This window comes from Coturnix japonica, chromosome 4 (genome assembly GCF_001577835.2).
Source record: "Coturnix japonica isolate 7356 chromosome 4, Coturnix japonica 2.1, whole genome shotgun sequence".
NCBI classification, from domain to species: Eukaryota; Metazoa; Chordata; class Aves; order Galliformes; family Phasianidae; genus Coturnix; species Coturnix japonica.
The window spans coordinates 41,781,598-41,801,174 of NC_029519.1; the positions used below are offsets into that span (position 1 = coordinate 41,781,598).

General features: G+C 37.9%; 1 protein-coding gene across 8 annotated transcripts in view; it reads left to right on the plus strand.

The window, feature by feature from the left end:
- Positions 1–19,577, plus strand: part of WDFY3 (WD repeat and FYVE domain containing 3) — a 127,761-nt gene that overhangs the window by 69,885 nt on the left and 38,299 nt on the right. For 7 of the 8 annotated variants that reach the window (XM_015861632.2, XM_015861633.2, XM_015861634.2 and 4 more), the window contains 15 exons: positions 776–1,007; positions 2,006–2,106; positions 3,185–3,403; positions 6,021–6,202; positions 7,275–7,506; positions 8,384–8,544; positions 9,143–9,254; positions 9,676–9,866; positions 10,899–11,051; positions 12,883–12,956; positions 13,057–13,218; positions 14,569–14,663; positions 15,696–15,816; positions 16,543–16,760; positions 19,280–19,515. In XM_015861632.2, the coding sequence (XP_015717118.1) occupies positions 776–1,007; positions 2,006–2,106; positions 3,185–3,403; positions 6,021–6,202; positions 7,275–7,506; positions 8,384–8,544; positions 9,143–9,254; positions 9,676–9,866; positions 10,899–11,051; positions 12,883–12,956; positions 13,057–13,218; positions 14,569–14,663; positions 15,696–15,816; positions 16,543–16,760; positions 19,280–19,515 (2,489 nt within the window). The remainder of the gene's footprint in view (positions 1–775; positions 1,008–2,005; positions 2,107–3,184; positions 3,404–6,020; positions 6,203–7,274; positions 7,507–8,383; positions 8,545–9,142; positions 9,255–9,675; positions 9,867–10,898; positions 11,052–12,882; positions 12,957–13,056; positions 13,219–14,568; positions 14,664–15,695; positions 15,817–16,542; positions 16,761–19,279; positions 19,516–19,577) is intronic. The other variant, XM_015861631.2, reaches the window with a different exon arrangement.

The following is a 19,577-nucleotide window of genomic DNA, read 5'->3' on the forward strand; positions in this document are numbered from 1 at the left end:
GCACTGAATTCTTTTATTTATTTATGTTTAATAGGGTGTTACTAAAGGATGGGGGAAAAATAAACAGTGAAAATTGAAAATATGAATTTGAAAAATTACTAAATAAGAAAGAGAAGCAGAACTATGTTCATAGGTATGCTGCAGGTTACTACGTTCAGTCACAAAGCAAATCTGAGCTTCTCTGCTTATTTTGAGCTCTGAAGCTTTTAGGTTAGAGCTACTGCATCTGTATAAGATGAAGCAGTTTCTTTCCTTTCTACTAATCTGTATTATAGGAATGTGTCTGAGTTATGCGAAAGGAGCATTTTCTCTGGTGTGAGGTAATGAGCTGGGTTGTTCACTCAGTTTCTGATACCACAGCCAAATCTGTGTGCCATCTTGCAAAGATATTAATCGATTTGCCTCAGCTGAACACTTATGTAATTTGGTTGGATGTTAGGAAACAGCAGTGAGGCACTGGAACAGTCAGCCCAGGGATGTGCTGGAGTCACTGTTTCTGGAGGTGTTCAAGCACCATGGAGATATGTCACTGAGGGACATGGTTAGTGGGGATGGGTTTGGAATTGGGCTGGATGATCTTAGGGGTCTTTTCCAACCCTAATGATTCTATGATTCTATTGAGAGCAGTGCTTTCCAACTCTTCATCTTCTAGTGGAGAGGCTGAATTTGTGGGCAGTCCTTGATCATTCAGCTGTTGCTCTGGAAAGACCCAATAAAAAGCCTGAAAATGCTTTCTTTTTGCAATACTGTATTGTGCATTGATGTCTTACTGCAGATAGCATGGTTACCTCAATGGAAGGTCTGGGTTCAGACAGCGTCTTCAGTTTGCATGAAGATAGCCACTACCGGATCAGTAGGAGCCTGCTCAAACCAGCTGAAGGAAGCACAGTCCCCCTGACGCGAGTGAAGTGCTTGGTGTCCATGACAACACCCCATGATATCAGGCTTCATGGCTCATCAGTCACTCCTGCCTTCATTGAATTTGACACATCTCTTGAAGGGTTCGGGTAAGGTACCATAGTGCTCTCAAAAAGCACAGAGCACAATGCAGTGTTACTTTCTTCTTTCAAAGGAATGACTGAAATTTTTAATGGACTATTTGCAGTCTGGCAACAAATGAATCCTTTGAAGGAAAGAAAGTAATGCTTCATGCCACAGACATCCATTCTATTGTTGTTGAAGCTAATGCTTGCTGGGTAAAAAAGTGCAAGTCCACATGTATCACAGTGTTTATAGTACACTGTTGGATTTGTATTTCATGGGCCTTCTATAACAAAGGGATACTGTCATACCCCTGCAGAAAAACAGCTGTTTCTAGAATTTCCATGTGTCTTTCGCACCGCCCAAATGCTCTGAAACCTTCTTAAAGTTGCTGAAGAACTTAAAAATGAGGAAATAGGCAAAGAAGAAACATAAGTAAAGCAGAAAACTATGTGGAGTCCAAGTAACTGGAAAAAAGATGATAATTAATAGGAGATGGAGCAATTAACTCCTTCAGTGTTTTAGAACATAATGCCATTATCTCTCGCTTTTTTTCTTAATTGATTTTAACACCTGCTAAGTAAAGATCATCTACTGTGATAGTGTGGCTGTTTACAGGACTAAAACGTGACACCCTTCTCAGCATGTATTTAATACCAATGTTTGACACAATGGAATAGAAAAAAAATGAAAATACTTATTTTGTCCTGTATTAAGGGTTAAATATCTAAAATTGCTGTTGTAATTCAGGCCAGGAGTGTAAGAAAGGTGTTCCTTAACTGCATGTAGACCATTCTTTAGGCAGACTGAAAATGGGCTGAGATGTTCAAAGACCACAGTGTTGGGAGGTACACTTAAATCAATTGATTGTAAGGGAAGCCTTAACTGATAAGTGGTACATGCATTAATAGAGAGCGATGATGTACTCTTGGTGTATTTTTCTAGGTTATAAGTACTGTGTATTGAGCTTTGATTATCCTGGCTTTTGTATACTCTAGTGTAATGCTGATTTTCTGTTTAACAGCTGTCTGTTCTTGCCAAGTTTGGCTCCCCACAATGCACCCACCAATAATGCTGTCACAACAGGACTTATTGATGGCGCGGTTGTCAGTGGAATTGGAACTGGTAAGTACCTGGCTATTACGGTTTACAGTGTTTTTTACCTGATGATGTTCAGGTATGAAGTGATGTTATGGTGTTAGATATTGCACACTCACAATTGAGAGCTTTGCATTTCTTGATTTTTATGTTGCTGTTACTTTTGCTCCTAAGACAATAAAAAGCTGCACAAAATGCAAATGTGCGATTGCTTCAAAGTACAAGACTCTCAGGAGAACATAAAGTTGAGAACAAATGTAGGTACCAGTGTTAACTGGACAGAGCATAGGAACTGTGGGGTGGATTTTAAGGCCATTCTTGTTGCTTACCTCTGCTGAATTGTTCCCTGGATGTATTACTGATGTAGTTACAAACATAATCATAAAAGTCCCATCTAAATTGCTTCCCATCCCGTACATGTAGGCTTCCCATCCCTTACTGCAGGCTATTCAGCTTACAGTGACCTGGTATGTTGTGGGGCTAACTGAAACTGAACGTGATCAAAATAAATCTTAAGTATTATTATTAAAAAAAAAAAAAAAAAAAAAAAAAAAAAAAAAAAAAAAAAAAAAAAAGCACAAGTTTTTTTGCAGTAAGATGGGTTAGACAGCAATTGAACTCTGTGAACTCCTTGTTGTTCTGTGGGAGAACCTGTAGAAACTAAAAAGGGTTGAGTGTATCTGGCAGAGATCTTTGGCAAGGAAGACTGGATGGATCTGACTCAGTCACACCTATGGAAAATGTATACTATAGTGATATTAACCCTCTGTTGGATCCCCTCTTTTGTTTAGGGAACTGAAGCTTGGCTGTTCTAAACAAGCACATCTTTGAAGTTAATTTTTTTCTTTAGGGTAAGAATAGTGTGCAGCTGTTGCTTTGCCTGGTTTTGAAAGAAGTCCCTCTGAGCTCGCTTGGTGAGACTTTTCTGCAGGCTTCTGTCAGAAGTGAAAACAGCACCAAAGTTCACAAAGGAAAAACATGAGAAGGCATAAACTAATTTCAGCTGAGGAACTGAGCAGTTGGGAAAGAAATGGGATAGGAACATGTAGGTGTACTAAGTTGTGGATATTCCAACTATATAATGAGTTTTTCTTTTTGTTCTTAGGTGAACGATTTTTCCCACCACCATCCGGTTTAAGCTACTCAACTTGGTTTTGCATTGAACATTTTAGTACTCCTCCTAATAATCATCCTGTCAGACTTCTTACTGTAGTGCGGCGTGCAAACTCCTCAGAGCAGCACTATGTGTGCCTTGCCATTGTCCTCTCAGCAAAAGACCGGTCACTAATTGTTTCAACTAAAGAAGAATTACTTCAAAATTATGGTAAGAGTTGTTATGTTGTCTGATAATCCTGGCAAAGTTATGGTTGTCTAGATCTAGTCTAGATAAATGTTTTGTACTTAGGAATTGTGCGTGACTAAACTTGGTGCTTCATCAGCTTTGCTGGCTGGCTAGTTGAAGGCAGCCCATCATTTCCTTTGTGTTTTAATAACGCGATCAGTTTGCAGAAAGAGTTTGTAAGTGCATTTGGCATCTGAGATCAAGAAAGGAATTACATTAAGTATTATAAAAAGCAAAGTGAAGCTGATGAGGTTGCTGAATTTGCTTGTGAGAGCTGTCACTGTGGCCAGAGGCCTCAGGTTCAGCCATTTCCTGTCTCCTGCTTTATCCTTCTTTAGAGCTTCCAAGCCAAACGTTCAGTTCAGGCACACCAATGACTGAAGATGAGCAGAGGGTAGAGGAGCAGCTTTCTGTGCATTTCAGTCTTAGTACTTTACCAAACCAGCACAGTCTTAGTCTTCTAATCTTTCATTTTGAATAATAAGCACTAATAAGTTTTTTTCTTCACAATTGTAATTATTTCCAAAAACCAAAGCAGGCTGTTATAGAACATTCTTTACCTTCATGGTAAATAGACATTCACATAATTTCATATTATTTTCTCTAAGTAGAAACTCAAAGAAAAAGTTTTTCAGAACCTGAAACTTGAGAGCTGGAGACTCACTGTACAAGGGTAGAACTAAAACTCTGGAATTAGAAAGATAGTGACAGCCTTTTCTTTCTTGTAAAGCTGAATTCTTATAGTCAAAGAATGGCTCTGGTTGGAAGGGACCTTAAAGCCCATCTGTTTCCAACCCCCTACTGCTGGCAGAGCTGCAGCCCACCAGATCAGGCTGCTCAGGACCCATCCATTCTGGCCTTGTACACTTCCAGGGTTAAGGCATCCACAGCTTCTGTGAGCAGCCTCTTTTGGCACCTCTAAGTAAAGAACTGCCTACTAGTATTTGATCTAAATCTCCCTTCTTTGAGCTTAAAACAGTTCCCGGTTATCCTGTCACTATCTGTCCATGTAAAAAGTCTATCTCGCTCTTGTTTTTAATCTCCCTTTTAATTACTGGAAGGCCTGGAGCCTCCCTGGAGCCTTCTCTAGACTGAATATGCCCAATTTTATGTTCCTAGTAGTTGCTTTAGCCTGCATTGGAGCAGTAAAGTATGTATTTTTAGTTTGTAAGTTCATATCTAACTCTTCAAAACATACTGGGGTTTGAAAAGACTTTGGCAGAGAGGATTTGAACTGCCTGCAAAGATTCCTTTTTAAGTGAATGGAATACTTTGCTTTGGTGGACTGCTGCCTTATGATGGCTTATAGTAGTTGATGGTGTGCAGTCAAGTCCTGAGCAGGTTGTTACCTGAAGAACAGAGATAGCTGGCTTGCCAGTGTGTGGGACTGATAGTGCTGACAATCTATTGTGAGAATAAACTTAGTGCTTTAGTAGGGATTCTTTTTGTGACTGAGAGCTGCACTTGGAGGTGTTTGGCTGGAGTGAAAGAAGTTGAGGAAAGATAAAGATTATTTGTATATTTGGAAGTTAGTTCTAAGAACTCTTCTTTTCTCCTTTTCATTGTGCTATTTCTAAAGATGGTAGGGTTCTCTCTGTTTACATTGTTATTGAAGTAAGAGGATTAGTTTCTTTTCCTGCAACATGAAAGACTGAAGAGGGATCTGAAGAACTGCTGCTTTCTGTTAAAATGTTCTCCAGTGTAGAATTTTGTCTTTTTTTCCTTTCTGGGCTTTCAAGTAGAGAGTGGGAGATTTTGGTGATTCTGATGGAGAAAATATTGGACCTGAGTGCTGCAAATTGATCATACTTTCTGGTGTGAAATCAAAGGATGTATTTTAGGAGAAAGTAATAATAATAATAAACTATTTATTGAGAATTGAAGGCAGAAATATACAGATACATAAGAAGGGGAAAAAGCTTGCATGGAGTGAAGAGGAAGGAAAAATGGTTGTGAGAAACAGCCCCTTGGGCCCTAAGATTGGAGCAGGAGGAGAGAGGTGCTCCAGGCATCAGAGTATAGGTTCCCCTATGTCCTCTTTGAAGGACCATGCTGCAGCACAGTCACACTGGAGCCCATAGAGAAGAGAAATGTGTCAGGAGGACATATGAGAGGTATGGATATCTTCTCAAGGTGTATGTTAGATTAAAAAGTTCTAGAGAGAAACCTGAGGAAGTTAGTAATAAGAAGGGAAAATCAGAGAAGTAAAATGTAATTTTCAAGTTTAAAATTATCCTGAGAATTTTCTTAAGGAATTTTTAGGGCCAGAAGAACAGATAGACATTATTGAAAGCAACAAAACGATGCAGGTACTCATAGAAGTTCAGTCCTTTCAATTGTGATAACATATTTTGAGTAATTCTTCACAAATTAAATCTTTCAGTTCTTGTGCTTGGGTTTTTAAAGGAAATATTAAAAACATTCTGATCTGGTTAGCTGTATTACTTTATTTGTATAATGTTAGTTGTTTTTTTGGTTATTTTATCTGTGTTTTCTGACATTCTGGCTTTAATGTATCACTGTAGATTTTTGCATCTTCTGATGGCCGAAAAGCCAAACTAATAACATTTTTCTTGTTGCCCTCTAACTTTCCTTTTAGTTGATGATTTCAGTGAAGAGTCATCATTTTATGAAATTCTTCCTTGTTGTGCTCGTTTTCGCTGTGGCGAGCTCATTGCAGAAGGCCAGTGGCATCACCTGGTTCTGGTCATGAGTAAAGGCATGCTGAAGAATAGTACAGCAGCACTGTACCTTGATGGACAGCTTGTTAACACTGTTAAGGTAAAATAAATCTTGAAATAATCACGTTTATTGGTTGGAGTGATCTCTTTCTCTCTGTGCTTGCAAAATAAGAGGAACCTAACAAAAAGAGATCTTTGCTCAGCTTCCAGCCTCAAATCTGTTAAGTAGTAGATAATGAGTTTTCTTATGGATAAGCAATAGCAGTTCTGCAAGGAGGCAGGCATGGTGCATGTTTTCTTAACAGTTGGAACAAACTAGAAGGCCAACTCCTAGAGACCATGGAATAACATTTGGAACCCTGTCCTTACCTGTAACTGATATTGAAAGAGTGTTTGGTGCCCGGCAGGCATGGGTGTTAAAGAGGGAGTAAGCTAATAGTACTGTGGGGTGTAAATCAGTACTGCTATAAGTAGAAGGATATTTTAGCTTTTAAATTTTGTGTTTATTACTGCTTCTGCAAAGAGCATTACATTAACTTTTCTTATTACGTTGGTTGCCTTGATGTGCTAATTATATTTGACCATACATGACTACATTCAATAGCTGGTCATAGAATTTTTACACTGCAGGAGGAAAATGCCTGCAAGATCGTTACTACTGTTATATATGTATCAGCATGTTATCCATGCACTTGTTTACTGCTGTCTGACAAACTTACCAATTTGAGTTGATTATGCATCCACTTCAGCATAAAATGGTGTAATAAATTAAAGAAGGAGAGGGAAAGGACACAAGGTTATGAGGTAGTTGTACTGATTCTGAAAAAAAAAACCAAAAAACAAGCAAAACAATGACAGTCATGATGCACCATGTTTTTAGAAGCAAGATACAATTTCTCTCCTGCATTTTAACTACAGAACTCAATGTGTTTTCACTGTTTCTCTGCACACCCTGGTCATTTGAAAAATGCTAGACTTTGATCTTTGCATTTATGTTGTGGATAATGCTTTTCATTTTTACCATATAGTGTTAGAATACCGTATGTTACATATCAATCTATTGCTATGTCCCTTGGTTTGCAGAATGCTTCCCTAAATTTGTAAGCTATCTACTTTCTTTTCATGGTACCTGGATGTTCTCAGTAACTTTGCTATAATTTTTTCCCTTACAGCTTCACTATATTCATAGCAGTCCCAGTGGCTCTGGTTCTGCCAATCCTCCTGTAGTCAGCACTGTCTATGCCTATATTGGCACACCACCTGCGCAGCGCCAGCTCTCATCCTTGGTGTGGCGCTTGGGCCCTACGCATTTCCTGGAGGAAGTTCTGCCTGCCCCAGGGGTTAGCACCATTTATGAGCTGGGACCAAATTACGTTGGAAGCTTTCAAGCAGTATATGTACCATGTAAGTAATTCAAATAGTAGTCAATAGAATGGTCTGAGTTATTTGAATCTAGTGGCAGAAAAGGTGTGAAAAACAGAATAGGCAGTAGCAGAGAAGGAAAAGCTGTTCGTAGGAACATCCTTCTTGAAAGGCACTGTAAACACAACAGGTGGCAGCTGTTTACAGTGCTTTAAACATAGCTATTTTGAAATGGAATTGTTATAAACATTAATAGATCAACCAAGGGGGCAGCAGGGGGAAGTCAGATGGGAGGGACTGTGATGCAGCAGATAGTCTGAAAGCATGTATTGGGAAAAAAATCTGAGAAATTTTACTACAATTTTTAAGTATTCTTGTTTGAGACTGGAAGGAGATAGACTGTAAAAAAGGTAAAAATAACCTTTTTAGAAATGTGTTTCTGTAGCCCTGTCTTTACTAATTTGGGCAGTGGATTTGACAGTAGCTCTGGTAAGATGAGCTGTCACCAGTGAGATCTTTCTATTCTATAAAGCTCCCTGTCTTTCTGTGCAGTTAAGTTCCCTATTCACTCATGTTAGTATGCTGTTGGAAGATGATAATTCCTTTATGTGGCTATCATAGGGCTTTAAAATGGTTTAACTAAAATCAGGAAACATCAAATTATCTTATCCTTGTGTTGGGTTTCTCCACGGGCACCACAATACTTTCCAGCTCTTCCAATGAGAAACCATCACCATCTTCAAGGAAAGGAGTAGCATGAAGAGAGTGATATGGAATTAAAGGATATACAGAAAATGCATGGTTTTGGCTTTCATGGTAAATGTTTTCAGTGGAGTGGCAAGAGGGAAAAAAAAAGAAAAACCACAACAAAACAAGGGTGGAAAACCAATGCTTTTTTCTTTTTTCATTGTGTTTTTAGGCAAAGATTCCAAGTGCGAAGGGAACAACCCATGTCCAGTATCATTAGTACCAGAAGAGAAGGTCTCCTTCGGTCTCTATGCACTCTCAGTTTCTTCTTTTACAGTGGCTAAAATAAGGAAGGTTTACAACAAATTGGATAGTAAAGCAATTGCCAAGCAGGTACATTGGAAGATGAGTTTATTTGTATGACTTTTCAAGACAGTTTGCTCACAAGAACTAGGAACAGTAATAGACATCAGAAGAGTAGCCTGTACTTACTTCAACATTTAAAAAAAATATAGGAGGGGGGAAGGGAAGACTGAAGATTTTATTCCTGTTCTTGAAATTACCAATAGCTATGTAGCTTGGCTTCTTTATGGGGGTATTTTTGCTTTTTAATGTGGATAGTAGTTGTAATCCTGTAGAAAAACAGTTAAGCTGATATAGTTGAGAAATACTTATGCCATTTCAGATGAAGAAATCTGATAACATAGTTATCTGACTGTGCATTTGGACATCTGAATATTGGTTTACATTTTTACATTAAGTAAATTATTTATACAGAGGACCATATATTGGGATTTTGCTTTTAACTTAGATTAATCCTCCCTGAGCTCTGGATACTACAGTAAAGAATATCCTAATGACAATGGTGTAGTTTAATTTTGTTCTGTATTACTCTATCACAGGAGAAAAATACACAGGTTATGTTCAGACTCTTGTAGAAAAGTTTAAACCCTTCTGATCCTCTTTATTTCTTTTTCTTCATTTTCTAAAGCTTGCAATTTCTTCTCATGAAAATGCCACACCTGTGAAGCTGCTACATAACTCAGCAGGGCACTTGAATGGGCCCGCACGCTCCATTGGTGCAGCTTTGATAGGATACTTGGGTGAGTTGAGTAATTAAGAATTAAGAAGTTTAAACATTGTTAATGGATTGTTGATAAGAACTTAGTGCCAGAAGATCCGAAGATGAATCACGTGTCGATCAATGTGGTGTTTATGGTGCATCATTAAATTTATTTTACGCTTTTATATTGTAATGGCATCTTTTTTTTTTTTGTTTTAGTGGCATGGAATGTTTTTTCCCCCCACTTCATATGAGTATGTTCACATGGAAATACTTGCTTTTAGTTCATTAACTATTTTCCAGTGCAAAATTTCTATCACCTCCTCTTGTGAGGTGTCAAAAATTCACCTAGTGATATTCTTTTATTAAATCAAGCAGTGCTAAAGTGCAAATTACTTACATGATTTCCCAGTGATTTCCTCTAAGACTTGATTTTAATTATTTTTACCACCTTTGCTCAGGAGTAAGAACATTTGTCCCCAAGCCTGTTGCCACTACTCTGCAGTACATTGGTGGAGCTGCTGCTATTCTGGGACTTGTGGCCATGGCATCAGATGTAGAGGGACTATATGCAGCTGTGAAGGCTTTAGTCTGTGTGGTAAAGAGCAATCCACTAGCCAGCAAGGAAATGGAAAGAATCAGAGGTTATCAGGTATGTAAGAATTACATTAAAACAGACTGGATTTGTTGAATTTCAGTGTCTCTGCTGGCAGTTCCCATGGGGATTCCTTGTTAGGTTGCAGTGACCTTAATTTGTGCCCTTGGGTTTACCAAGCTCTTGGCTGTAACAGAGACTAGTTAGTTGGATAGCTTCTGAAGAGCGAGGTGGAAAATTTTTCTAAGCGGATTTGCCAGTTTAATTGTTCTGCTGAAACACTCTTCCTTAATACAGCAAGGAAGACCACAACTTACGTCACTTAACTCTGTCATAATGTGAGCCTGTTGCTACGAACATAAATGGTACTTAGTACTGTTAACATGAGCCTGTTGCTACAAGGATAGAAGCTGCTTTATCAGTGGTCTGCCAGCAAGAGAGGACTTGCACACATGAGGGGAACCAAACAAGCAGGCTCCTAGAATTATTATTTTGAGATGATTGCGTAGACCACAATATTATTAGTGATACTGGTCATTTTCAAGCTTCTTAATTCTCCGCTGAGCATAATCACTTATGCAAAAGAATCATATGACTTTAAATACACACACTCACACACACACACACATACACACACACACACACACACACATATATGCATCTTCAGGTGACCAATGAATTTTCCGATTCTGATGATTTTATTGAAACTGAAAATGAGCCTGCAATTTGGGCTGCAAATTTACAACCCTTTTAATGCTAGAGATCAGTAGTTATGTTGAAACATTTGATTCCATTTAGCCTGATGTAGACTGTGTCGTACTACCTTCTACCATGGAGAACAGAAGCTGTTTCACAAGCTGGACGGTGTGCTGGGTACATTCTCGGGTTTTTTTGTTTGTTTTTTTCTTTCTGTTTTTGTTTTTAACCAGCATTAATGCCATTTTCAAGCTTTTTCATCAAAACTATCAAGTACTAGAGGTACTTTATGCACCTTCTTAAAAGGGATACAGCCATTTCACCCATGCTTTGTTATTCTTAGAAAATATGCCTGCGTTGTCATAGGGTTCCTTATCTGTTTGCTCATTTTAGTTGCTGGCGATGCTGTTAAAGAAGAAACGATCTCTTCTGAACAGTCACATACTCCATCTGACTTTTTCCTTGGTGGGAACTGTTGACAGCGGGCATGAGACCTCCATTATTCCAAATTCCACTGCCTTCCAGGATCTGCTCTGTGATTTTGAGGTATGTGAAGCTACATAAAAAGTGACGATGCTGCTGGTTAATGAGTAGCTCAGCAAACCAATAGTGCACTTTTAATACTGAACAACAGCAGATTAGGTTAGTCTCCTCCAGAAATACTGTTTAACACATTGTGTGGTATAATAGCTCAGGTGTAGAATTATTGGTAACTTTTTGTGCTTAAACTGCTCTTGAAACAATTCGTAGGTACTGAGGGTGTTTATGCTTTTTGTTGTTCTAGAAGATCACAATTATAGAATCACAGAATATCCCAAGCTTGGAAGGGACCCATAAGGATCATTGAGTCCAACTCCTGGATGTTTTGTATTTTTCTCTTCCACAGTAATTTTATTTTAATCTGTGTTCTACTTCAGTAAATATATTCAGGCATGAAAGATGCAGTGAAAGTAACAGTAGGAGGTAAATTTTCAACACAGTGCATTGGAATCACTTCATCATGTGTCTTCTACAAAGTTAATAGTAAAGTATTTAAAATTCTGCTTGCACAACGTATGAAGTATTCAAGTTTTCTTGTTTTAAAGTGAGGATGGTAGACAAGCTCAGAATGAAATGCTAATGCAATAGATGTGATTTGTGATAGAGGCTGATTGACAGTGTTAGACATTGCATAGAACTCTTTGTTTGTCATTTGTTCCTTTTGTATTATCTGCATCCGATGCAGACTAAGAGAAGCTGTTGTGATTCTCATCCACTTCAAAAAAATAAAATAAAAACCATGGAATTACTCATTTGACTGGTTTAGATATGCATTTCAGCATTTAAGTGCAGTCCTGGAATCTTTATTTAAGGGTCCTGTCTAGGAAAAATCTCCTGTTGCCTTCATGTTAACAGAACTGGACTTCAGTGCAAGTAAAAAATACTCTTGCCAAGATCAGTAATACGCTGTAATTACCAAATGGAAACAAGAAGTGAAGATCCCTGAAAGTTTTTTGCTTTGTTTTTGGGTTTTTTTGGACAAGGATATTAGCACTAGAAATAGGTTTATGCTGTATAAACAATAATTCTTTTTGTATTTTTTTTTTAACAAACCATTTGAATTACAACAATGTTCCCTTTGTGCTCACAAAATTAAATATAAGCCTAATAGAGTTTACTGTATCTACCTCTGATAATATTTGTGGTAGTCTCTTAAGCTGGATGGACTGGTTATATGCTTATTATTTCATGAAAATCTGATCAGTTTAGTGTTCTTATAGTTGCACTAAGCAGAGTAAGGAAAAGACTGTTCTGATCATTTTAGATAAGATATGAAGACAGTTTTTCATTGCAGCTTGATTTGCACACATTGTGTTATTTTCAGTAGGAGATCAGAAGCTGTAATGTTGAACTTTCTGGTTCTATGTATATTTACTTAGTTTTGATAGATAAGAGGTCAATTTTTCTAACAGGAAATCTTTACTTTAGTCAAATAAACACAGCAGTACCATCCAGCATTTCACATCAGCATTGTAAACCACAAATAACTTTTGGGTCAGTTTACTGTCTGTTTAAGGAGAAAATTGCAGGTAACATTTAATTCTTTTTTGTCTGTTACTCTGAATTTCAAGCATGGTACATTTACAGAGACCATCTTTAGTGCCAATGTGCTTTTTTTTTTGTTTAGTTGGCACTAGAATATTTAACAGTCGACTGAATTTTGAGGAAAAATAATAATTGAGAGCCTTGCAGTCAGCTTATGAGTGCAGTAGCCAGGTAAAAGTTTTAATCTCTTCAAGACTTTCATAACCTTTAGTAAATTAAGCTTGATTGCCAGCTTAGAGTCTTCAACTTGATGCGAGTACAAACCTTAACCATTGTTTATTCTGTATTTCAGGTCTGGCTTCATGCACCCTATGAACTTCATCTGTCATTATTTGAGCACTTCATTGAACTTCTCACAGAGTCCAGGTATGAGCTGGTGCTAGCCTACTAATGAGGCTCGCAAGATTAGATAATATGTAGAGGATGCTCCAGTTTTAAATTGACGCCTCCTTTCCTTCCTTTTCAGTGAAGCTGCAAAGAATGCGAAGTTAATGAGGGAGTTCCAACTTATCCCAAGGCTGCTCTTGACTCTTCGAGATATGTCTCTCTCCCAGCCTACTATTGCTGCAATTAGCAATGTGCTGAGCTTCTTGCTTCAAGGCTTCCCCAGCAGTTATGACTTACTCAGGTAGCTCATGCCCATGTTCAGTCTGGCTTAGGTGTTTCATTATGCTGCTGACATTGATCAAAATACAGTTAAACCATTGTGGAGTAAGAAATGTAGAAAGTTCCTGCACTGAATTTTGTCCTACAAGAAGTGACTGAGGACATAAGCATAACCATTTTTTTAAACTTGATTTAAATATTAAGTTCAGTTTATACCTAAAGAGGGGAGACTGAATGATAGAACCTGCTCAGTGTTTTGCAGGGAAATAACAGTGGTGCCCTATTCTTGCTTCATTTTTCATGTGAAATGCTGAGCGCTTTTAAATTCAATTGACTGTTTCTCAAGGTTGAGCATGAGGATGCTTCTGGTTAAAATCCAGCTTTGATGACTCTCTCACGAAAGGTTAATTTCAAGATTTTTTTCTAATTCATCACTACAGAAAAATATTTAAGGTTGTTAGATATAATGATAGTAATTATGTATAATTGTATTATTTTGCATAATTAAGATTGGTGAAAGTTGCATTAATGGCTGCAACCCATCCATTCAAGACTACGTGAAATGTTTTGAAATATGTTGAAATCCTTAACTGTTTTTTTTTCGTCTCCTGTTTGGTTCTTATGGAAATGGATAGAATATTACCAGACTTGGATGGTTTTTTTCTTCTGAGTAGTTTTTTTTTCAGCTTCTTATGTTGAGTACAGTCAAAGCTATCAGAAACATCAGAAAGCAATTCAAGAACAGACAGCATAGGTGTAATTCTTAAATTCCTGTGGAATTCCAATGCAAATTTGAGCATTCTAACATGATCTTTTCTGTTTCCTGGAAATAAAGATAAATGTATTGGACAGCTTAGAATAAGTACCTATGGATCTTTTCAGGTTAATTCCAGGCGAAAGAGGAATGTGTTCTATCTCCTTTGTAGAGCAGCTAGTTGTCATCTTGTTCTTGAAAACTATGAGCTTGTGTTGTATCATCTCACGCTGTAGACATAAATGTTATACCATGTGAACAGTTTTGTTAATGTAATTCTAGCTCAGCTGTAATAGTTGGTGAATGTTTTGTTCTCTTTCCTTTAACTTGCAAAATTCCTTTTACCAGGACTTAAAAAACTCAAGAAAAAGTATGAAGATACCTCTAAGGCCCATAACTGCAAACTTGTCTGCCAAGATTTCAGATAATAATGTACATTATTTTGTTTTTTGGCTAGCAACTTTAGATTTAGGCTGTTTTTATCAACCTCTAAATATAAGAAAGTTTTTCTATGTTGCCCTTTTACTGGTGTTCTGATATTACAGTAGGTGTAAATTATTGATAGGTGAAGATTCATCTGTCATATCGATGCGTCATGTTCTTTGTGTGTTTATCAAGGTTTGGACAGTTCATCTCTTCCACTTTACCTACATTTGCGGTCTGTGAGAAGTTTGTAGTCATGGAAATAAATAATGAAGAAAAGCTTGAGAGTGGTAAGTTATTGCATGACTTTGGAAACATTAGAAGAGTAAAAGTTTCTCTTTTCCACTTACATGCTTAAAATGTACAGCAGTATCATTTTGTTGTAGTATGGCTGACAGCTGTGAAACTTCATTTCTTAGTATTGCATGTGAAGCACTGCAAAAACCACAAACTCTTGTTTTGTTTTTCTTAACACTGCACTTTGTCCTTCTGTTTCTCCAAAATGCTAAAGGTGTGTATCTCTGCTTTATTATGTGAATGAGATAGGGAAGTGCAATGTGCATCTGGGAGCCCAAAGATGCTGTTTCTGTATCCCTTGGGAATATAGTGGTAGGCAGGAACAAGTAACAGAGATGGATTTCTACTTCCCAGTGAGCTTTATTTGTTTTTCCTAAAGATCAAGGTTAGGCAGTCTGCACATTTGTCACTGCATGTCATGTCTCTCCTTTCTGAATGTTTTCTCTCTTTGCAGTCTCAAAGATGAAGATGTTTCAGCTTTAATCAGTAAAAAACAATGACTTGGGTATAGGAGAGAGATCCCTATTTGTATTTCCCCTGTGGGCCGGCCCAGGTTATCCAGAGCTTTTACTGCTTTTTCCTTGTCTAGGGCAGTGAAGAGCCCTAGGGTAGAATGGCTCTGGGACAGCAGTGGAGAAGGAAGTGTGAGGTGGAGGGCATTGGATTTCATATTTTTAGGTTACTGATCTTCAACATTCATTAATTTTTGCCTGTCAGATACGAATTGGCTTAGCTAATGCACAACACCACAGTTCAGATAATTGTCAGAGTAGATGCAGTATCCTTCTATCTATCCTTTAATGCTCAGGAAATGCTTTGTGAAAAGATAATGGAAGCACCAAGCGTTTCTCAGCAGTGTGTACCAGATCAAGTGTAGCAGGCTGTCTGTGCTTTAGAACAGCTTTCTCTTGATCTCAGTAGGAACAGATTGAGTTTACTTGTGTACGGAGATTATGAGTATTCTTTAAAATATCCGTGTTCCAGAAGTCTAATTTTGCTTAATTCTGTTTGTACTTACTGTCTAGGAACTGAGGATGATTTTGGAGGACTTGTTTCAGCTAATCTTATCCTACTGCGGAACAGGCTTTTAGATATCCTTCTGAAACTTCTATATACTTCCAAAGAAAAGACAGCTGTTAATTTGCAGTAAGTACCAAGAACTTGAGAGAGAGAGCAAGGATAATATTTTCTGATTTAAGAAAGAGAATTATGCAGACCTCCACTCCATTCATTGCTTAAATTGTATAATTTTATAGGGACTGTTGAATGATTTACGCAGCTGTTGCTGAATAAGCAGTGGGTGTGCTGGAAGAAATAGAGTTCATGATTCTTGAGTTTTATGTTCTGTTGTGCTGTAATAATAATAGTAGTGAGCAGATAGAACTTACATGACAGTATTTTCTTAAAATATTCCCAAACAATTCTTTTCTTAGTAAAACAAGTAGATAAAATATTATTTTTTAAAACCAAAACAGTTTATTAAAAGATATACCTGTGAAAATTTCATATCTATGTATGGCACAGCTAGTTGTAATTAGAAAGAACAGTTGGTTGACAAATATTTTCAGGTCAGCATTCTATGTTTCATGCCAGAAACATCAACTGGAGAGATGTTATCCAAGTCGGAATAGTCTGAGTTAGCTATATTCAGTCTTGCCCTTTACTTAAACAAAAACTGACATTGCTCTCTGGGTGAGAGTAGCAGACTAACATTCCTTGTTCAGAGATAGGCTAATTTAAGCATGCAGAAAATGCTTGGGTAGATCTGAATTTTCTTCAGTCTTGAAGTTTGCTCTGTAGTGGAGGGCACTGACTTATGCTGTCTAGTAGAACAATAAATGTTTGATTTGTGACCTTTTTCTCTTTTGTTAGGGCTTGTGAAGAACTGGTCAAGACTCTGGGGTTTGATTGGATTATGATGTTCATGGAAGAACATCTGCATTCTACCACGGTCACAGCTGCCATGCGAATTCTTGTGGTCCTGCTGAGTAATCAGTCCATCCTTATTAAATTCAAGGAAGGTCTCAGTGGTGGAGGCTGGCTTGATCAAACGGATTCCGTCTTGACCAATAAGATTGGTACTGTGCTAGGTATGGTATGAAAACTCTCTTATGGGTGCATCCTTCCTGTTACTGTTGTCTCTGCTCTGGTCAGATGCTGTTGCCCTTCACTGTTCTGAGGTATAATAGGTTTCCTAAGGGAAAGGGAGCAGTTCTACACAGTTGACATTACACAGATGTTGTTATAGTTCAGTGTTGCATTTTCTTCTGCATGAAGCCTGTACCACAATCAGTTTTTTGTTGCTGTGGAGGTATGGTTAATTAGGTCCCATGGGCAAGCATATCTGAGCTAAATGCAAAGATGCTACAGTCAAGCAAATGAAGATTCAAAAAAAAAAACAACAAACTAGTTGCATTAGTTTATGACATCATGCAGTGTTAAACCTGTGCTGCTTTGTTTAGTGAGTTCTATGCAAATTAGAGTTATCAGTTTGGATTTGTGCTACCTGGGAAATTTCTGTGTGCACAGCTTCATTTCAGCCCTTCTTTTCTTCTGCTTAGCTTGCTGTCATACCTTCTTTGGGCACATGTCTGCCCCCTGGCTGCTACTAAAGGTTATTCTGAGGGTTCTTAAAGCCTTTTTTTTTTTACCCAGACTTAACAGAGTTTTCCGTTACCCGGCGGGACCTAGAATGGATGGTATAAGGTGTTAGTGCTATATTCTGAGCTATCTCTAAGCTGTTTGAAATGAGGGTGTTACTTTTTGGTAAACGGGCAGTGGAGGTATCATTCTTTTGCCCTTCTGATTCCCTGAAATTTATTACAGTGTTTGTAGTTGGTAGCCCCAGCTCTACTGGCAGAAGTCTGTACGGACTGTTCTAACGGGGTGCAACATGAGACAGGAGGGCTCCCAGAGCTTATGTCTGTGAGGACGTGATTTTTTTTTTTTCTTCATTTGACACCAGCAAAGAGGGAAAAATACAAGCATAGGATGCGTCCCTGCTTGCTGAAGGCATTTAGTTATTTGCCATGAAGTTTAATTATTATAGAGATTCTAGTTTGAATCTTTACAGAAAGTGCAACCTGTCATAAATGCCCACTTGCCACAGCAGTACAGGATCACCAAGAAAGCAGTATTTCCATGTTGGTGTTTTGGGGTGGTTTTTTGTTTGTTTGTTTCTTTTTTTGCTTGTTTATTTGTTTTTCAAAGTTCCTTTTCTTCTTCATCCCTTAACTACTGGATCTTAAGTAGCTACGCATTCACTATGGAGTTTCTCAAGAAAAAAAGACATGGTAAATGATATTAAAGTCAGTATTATTTTAGGGGCTTGGTAACTTGTCACAAAGAACAACTTTGCCCCTCTTCTGTTACCACCATGACAAAGGCTGTCTTTGGAGAGAAGTAATGTATTTGTTATGCAAGTTTGTGCAAGCTTTTAACTTTATTCCCTCTGTTATGTTATCTCCAGGCATTTTATTTGGTAAACTTGATCAGGATATTGCCTATTTTCAGTGCAGGGCAGTTGTAATTACTGCTAATACGGCTTACTTGTCACTTCTAAGGTGACTGTGCAAGTAACGACTACTCTGTGTTAAAGCAAAAAGTGATCTGTTTCTTCACTAAAGACTTTTCCAAACTGGTTTATTATATGAAAATAAATGTTAAAATTTGAACTGTTCTTAATTTTGAAGGAGGATTTTCCTAAAATGTGTACTTTACTGCACTTCAGTGAAATATGAAGTCTAGATTGTTGTGCTTTTTCTCTTCGAATTCTGAGTACCTTGTGCAGCCTTATTCTTCACATAGAATCATCTGTCTGGGAATTCAGTCTCTTCACGGTGGCTTCCCATAACGCATCTCTCATGGTATTAAGATCATTCTTTGCATCAGCAATGAACTAGGAAAGCTTTGGCAAATGGTCTTTAAAAAACCATATCACATATGCAAAGATTTGTTGTAAACATGCTGTAGCATCTGTTGTTTGGCTGACTCAGATCTGCACTTTGTGTAATAATTTCTTCACATTTGTGTGTACCAGCATTAAAATTTGAAACCTGTTGACAGTTTAGGCCGTGGACTGTTTCTTACTCAGGGTTTTCTTTAAATGTCCAGTAATTTCTGCAGTCACATAATCTTTCTAAAATAGATGTGCATTTACAGTCATATTGGAAGAGCATATGTGGAGTTGTCCTTTTTTCTTCATAATTTGGCATGTGTCATTTGAACTGATGCCAAGCTACACTGTAGCCAAAAAGGTATTTTAAAAATTGCTTCTCCTCAAACAACAATGACCGATACAACTGTCTTAATTTTTCATACTCTCCATTTTTTTAAATACATCTCAGAATATTGACTCCAAGATTTCTGCTGCAACCAGCTGAGATTGATTTTTTGTTTAATCTTGCTGACAGAATTTATGCAGGTCTGTGGCAAGGGTTTAATTAGTTGGATTCCTCATTTGTATATTTATGGATCTGAGTGCGTATGTATGTGTTCAGGCATTTGTTTTTATAGCGTGAATTTCCTGAGTTCAACACTTCAGTATGGGTGAGCTTCACAGGCATTTTCCTATTATCACTGATGACTTTTGTGTTTTCCTCTCTTTCAGGGTTCAATGTTGGCAGGAGTGCTGGTGGAAGATCGACAGTCCGGGAGATTAACCGTGATGCATGTCACTTCCCAGGCTTCCCTGTCCTTCAGTCCCTTCTCCCCAAGCACACAAATGTACCCGCGCTCTATTTCCTCCTCATGGCCCTTTTCCTGCAGCAGCCTGTCACTGAGCTGCCTGAAAACCTTCAGGTCAGTGCGCCCATCGCCAGCAGCCGATGTAAGCAGGGCTCACAGGTAGGGATTACCTAGTACGATGTAAGTGTTATTCTGTCTGTCGTCAAAGAAAATAATGAATT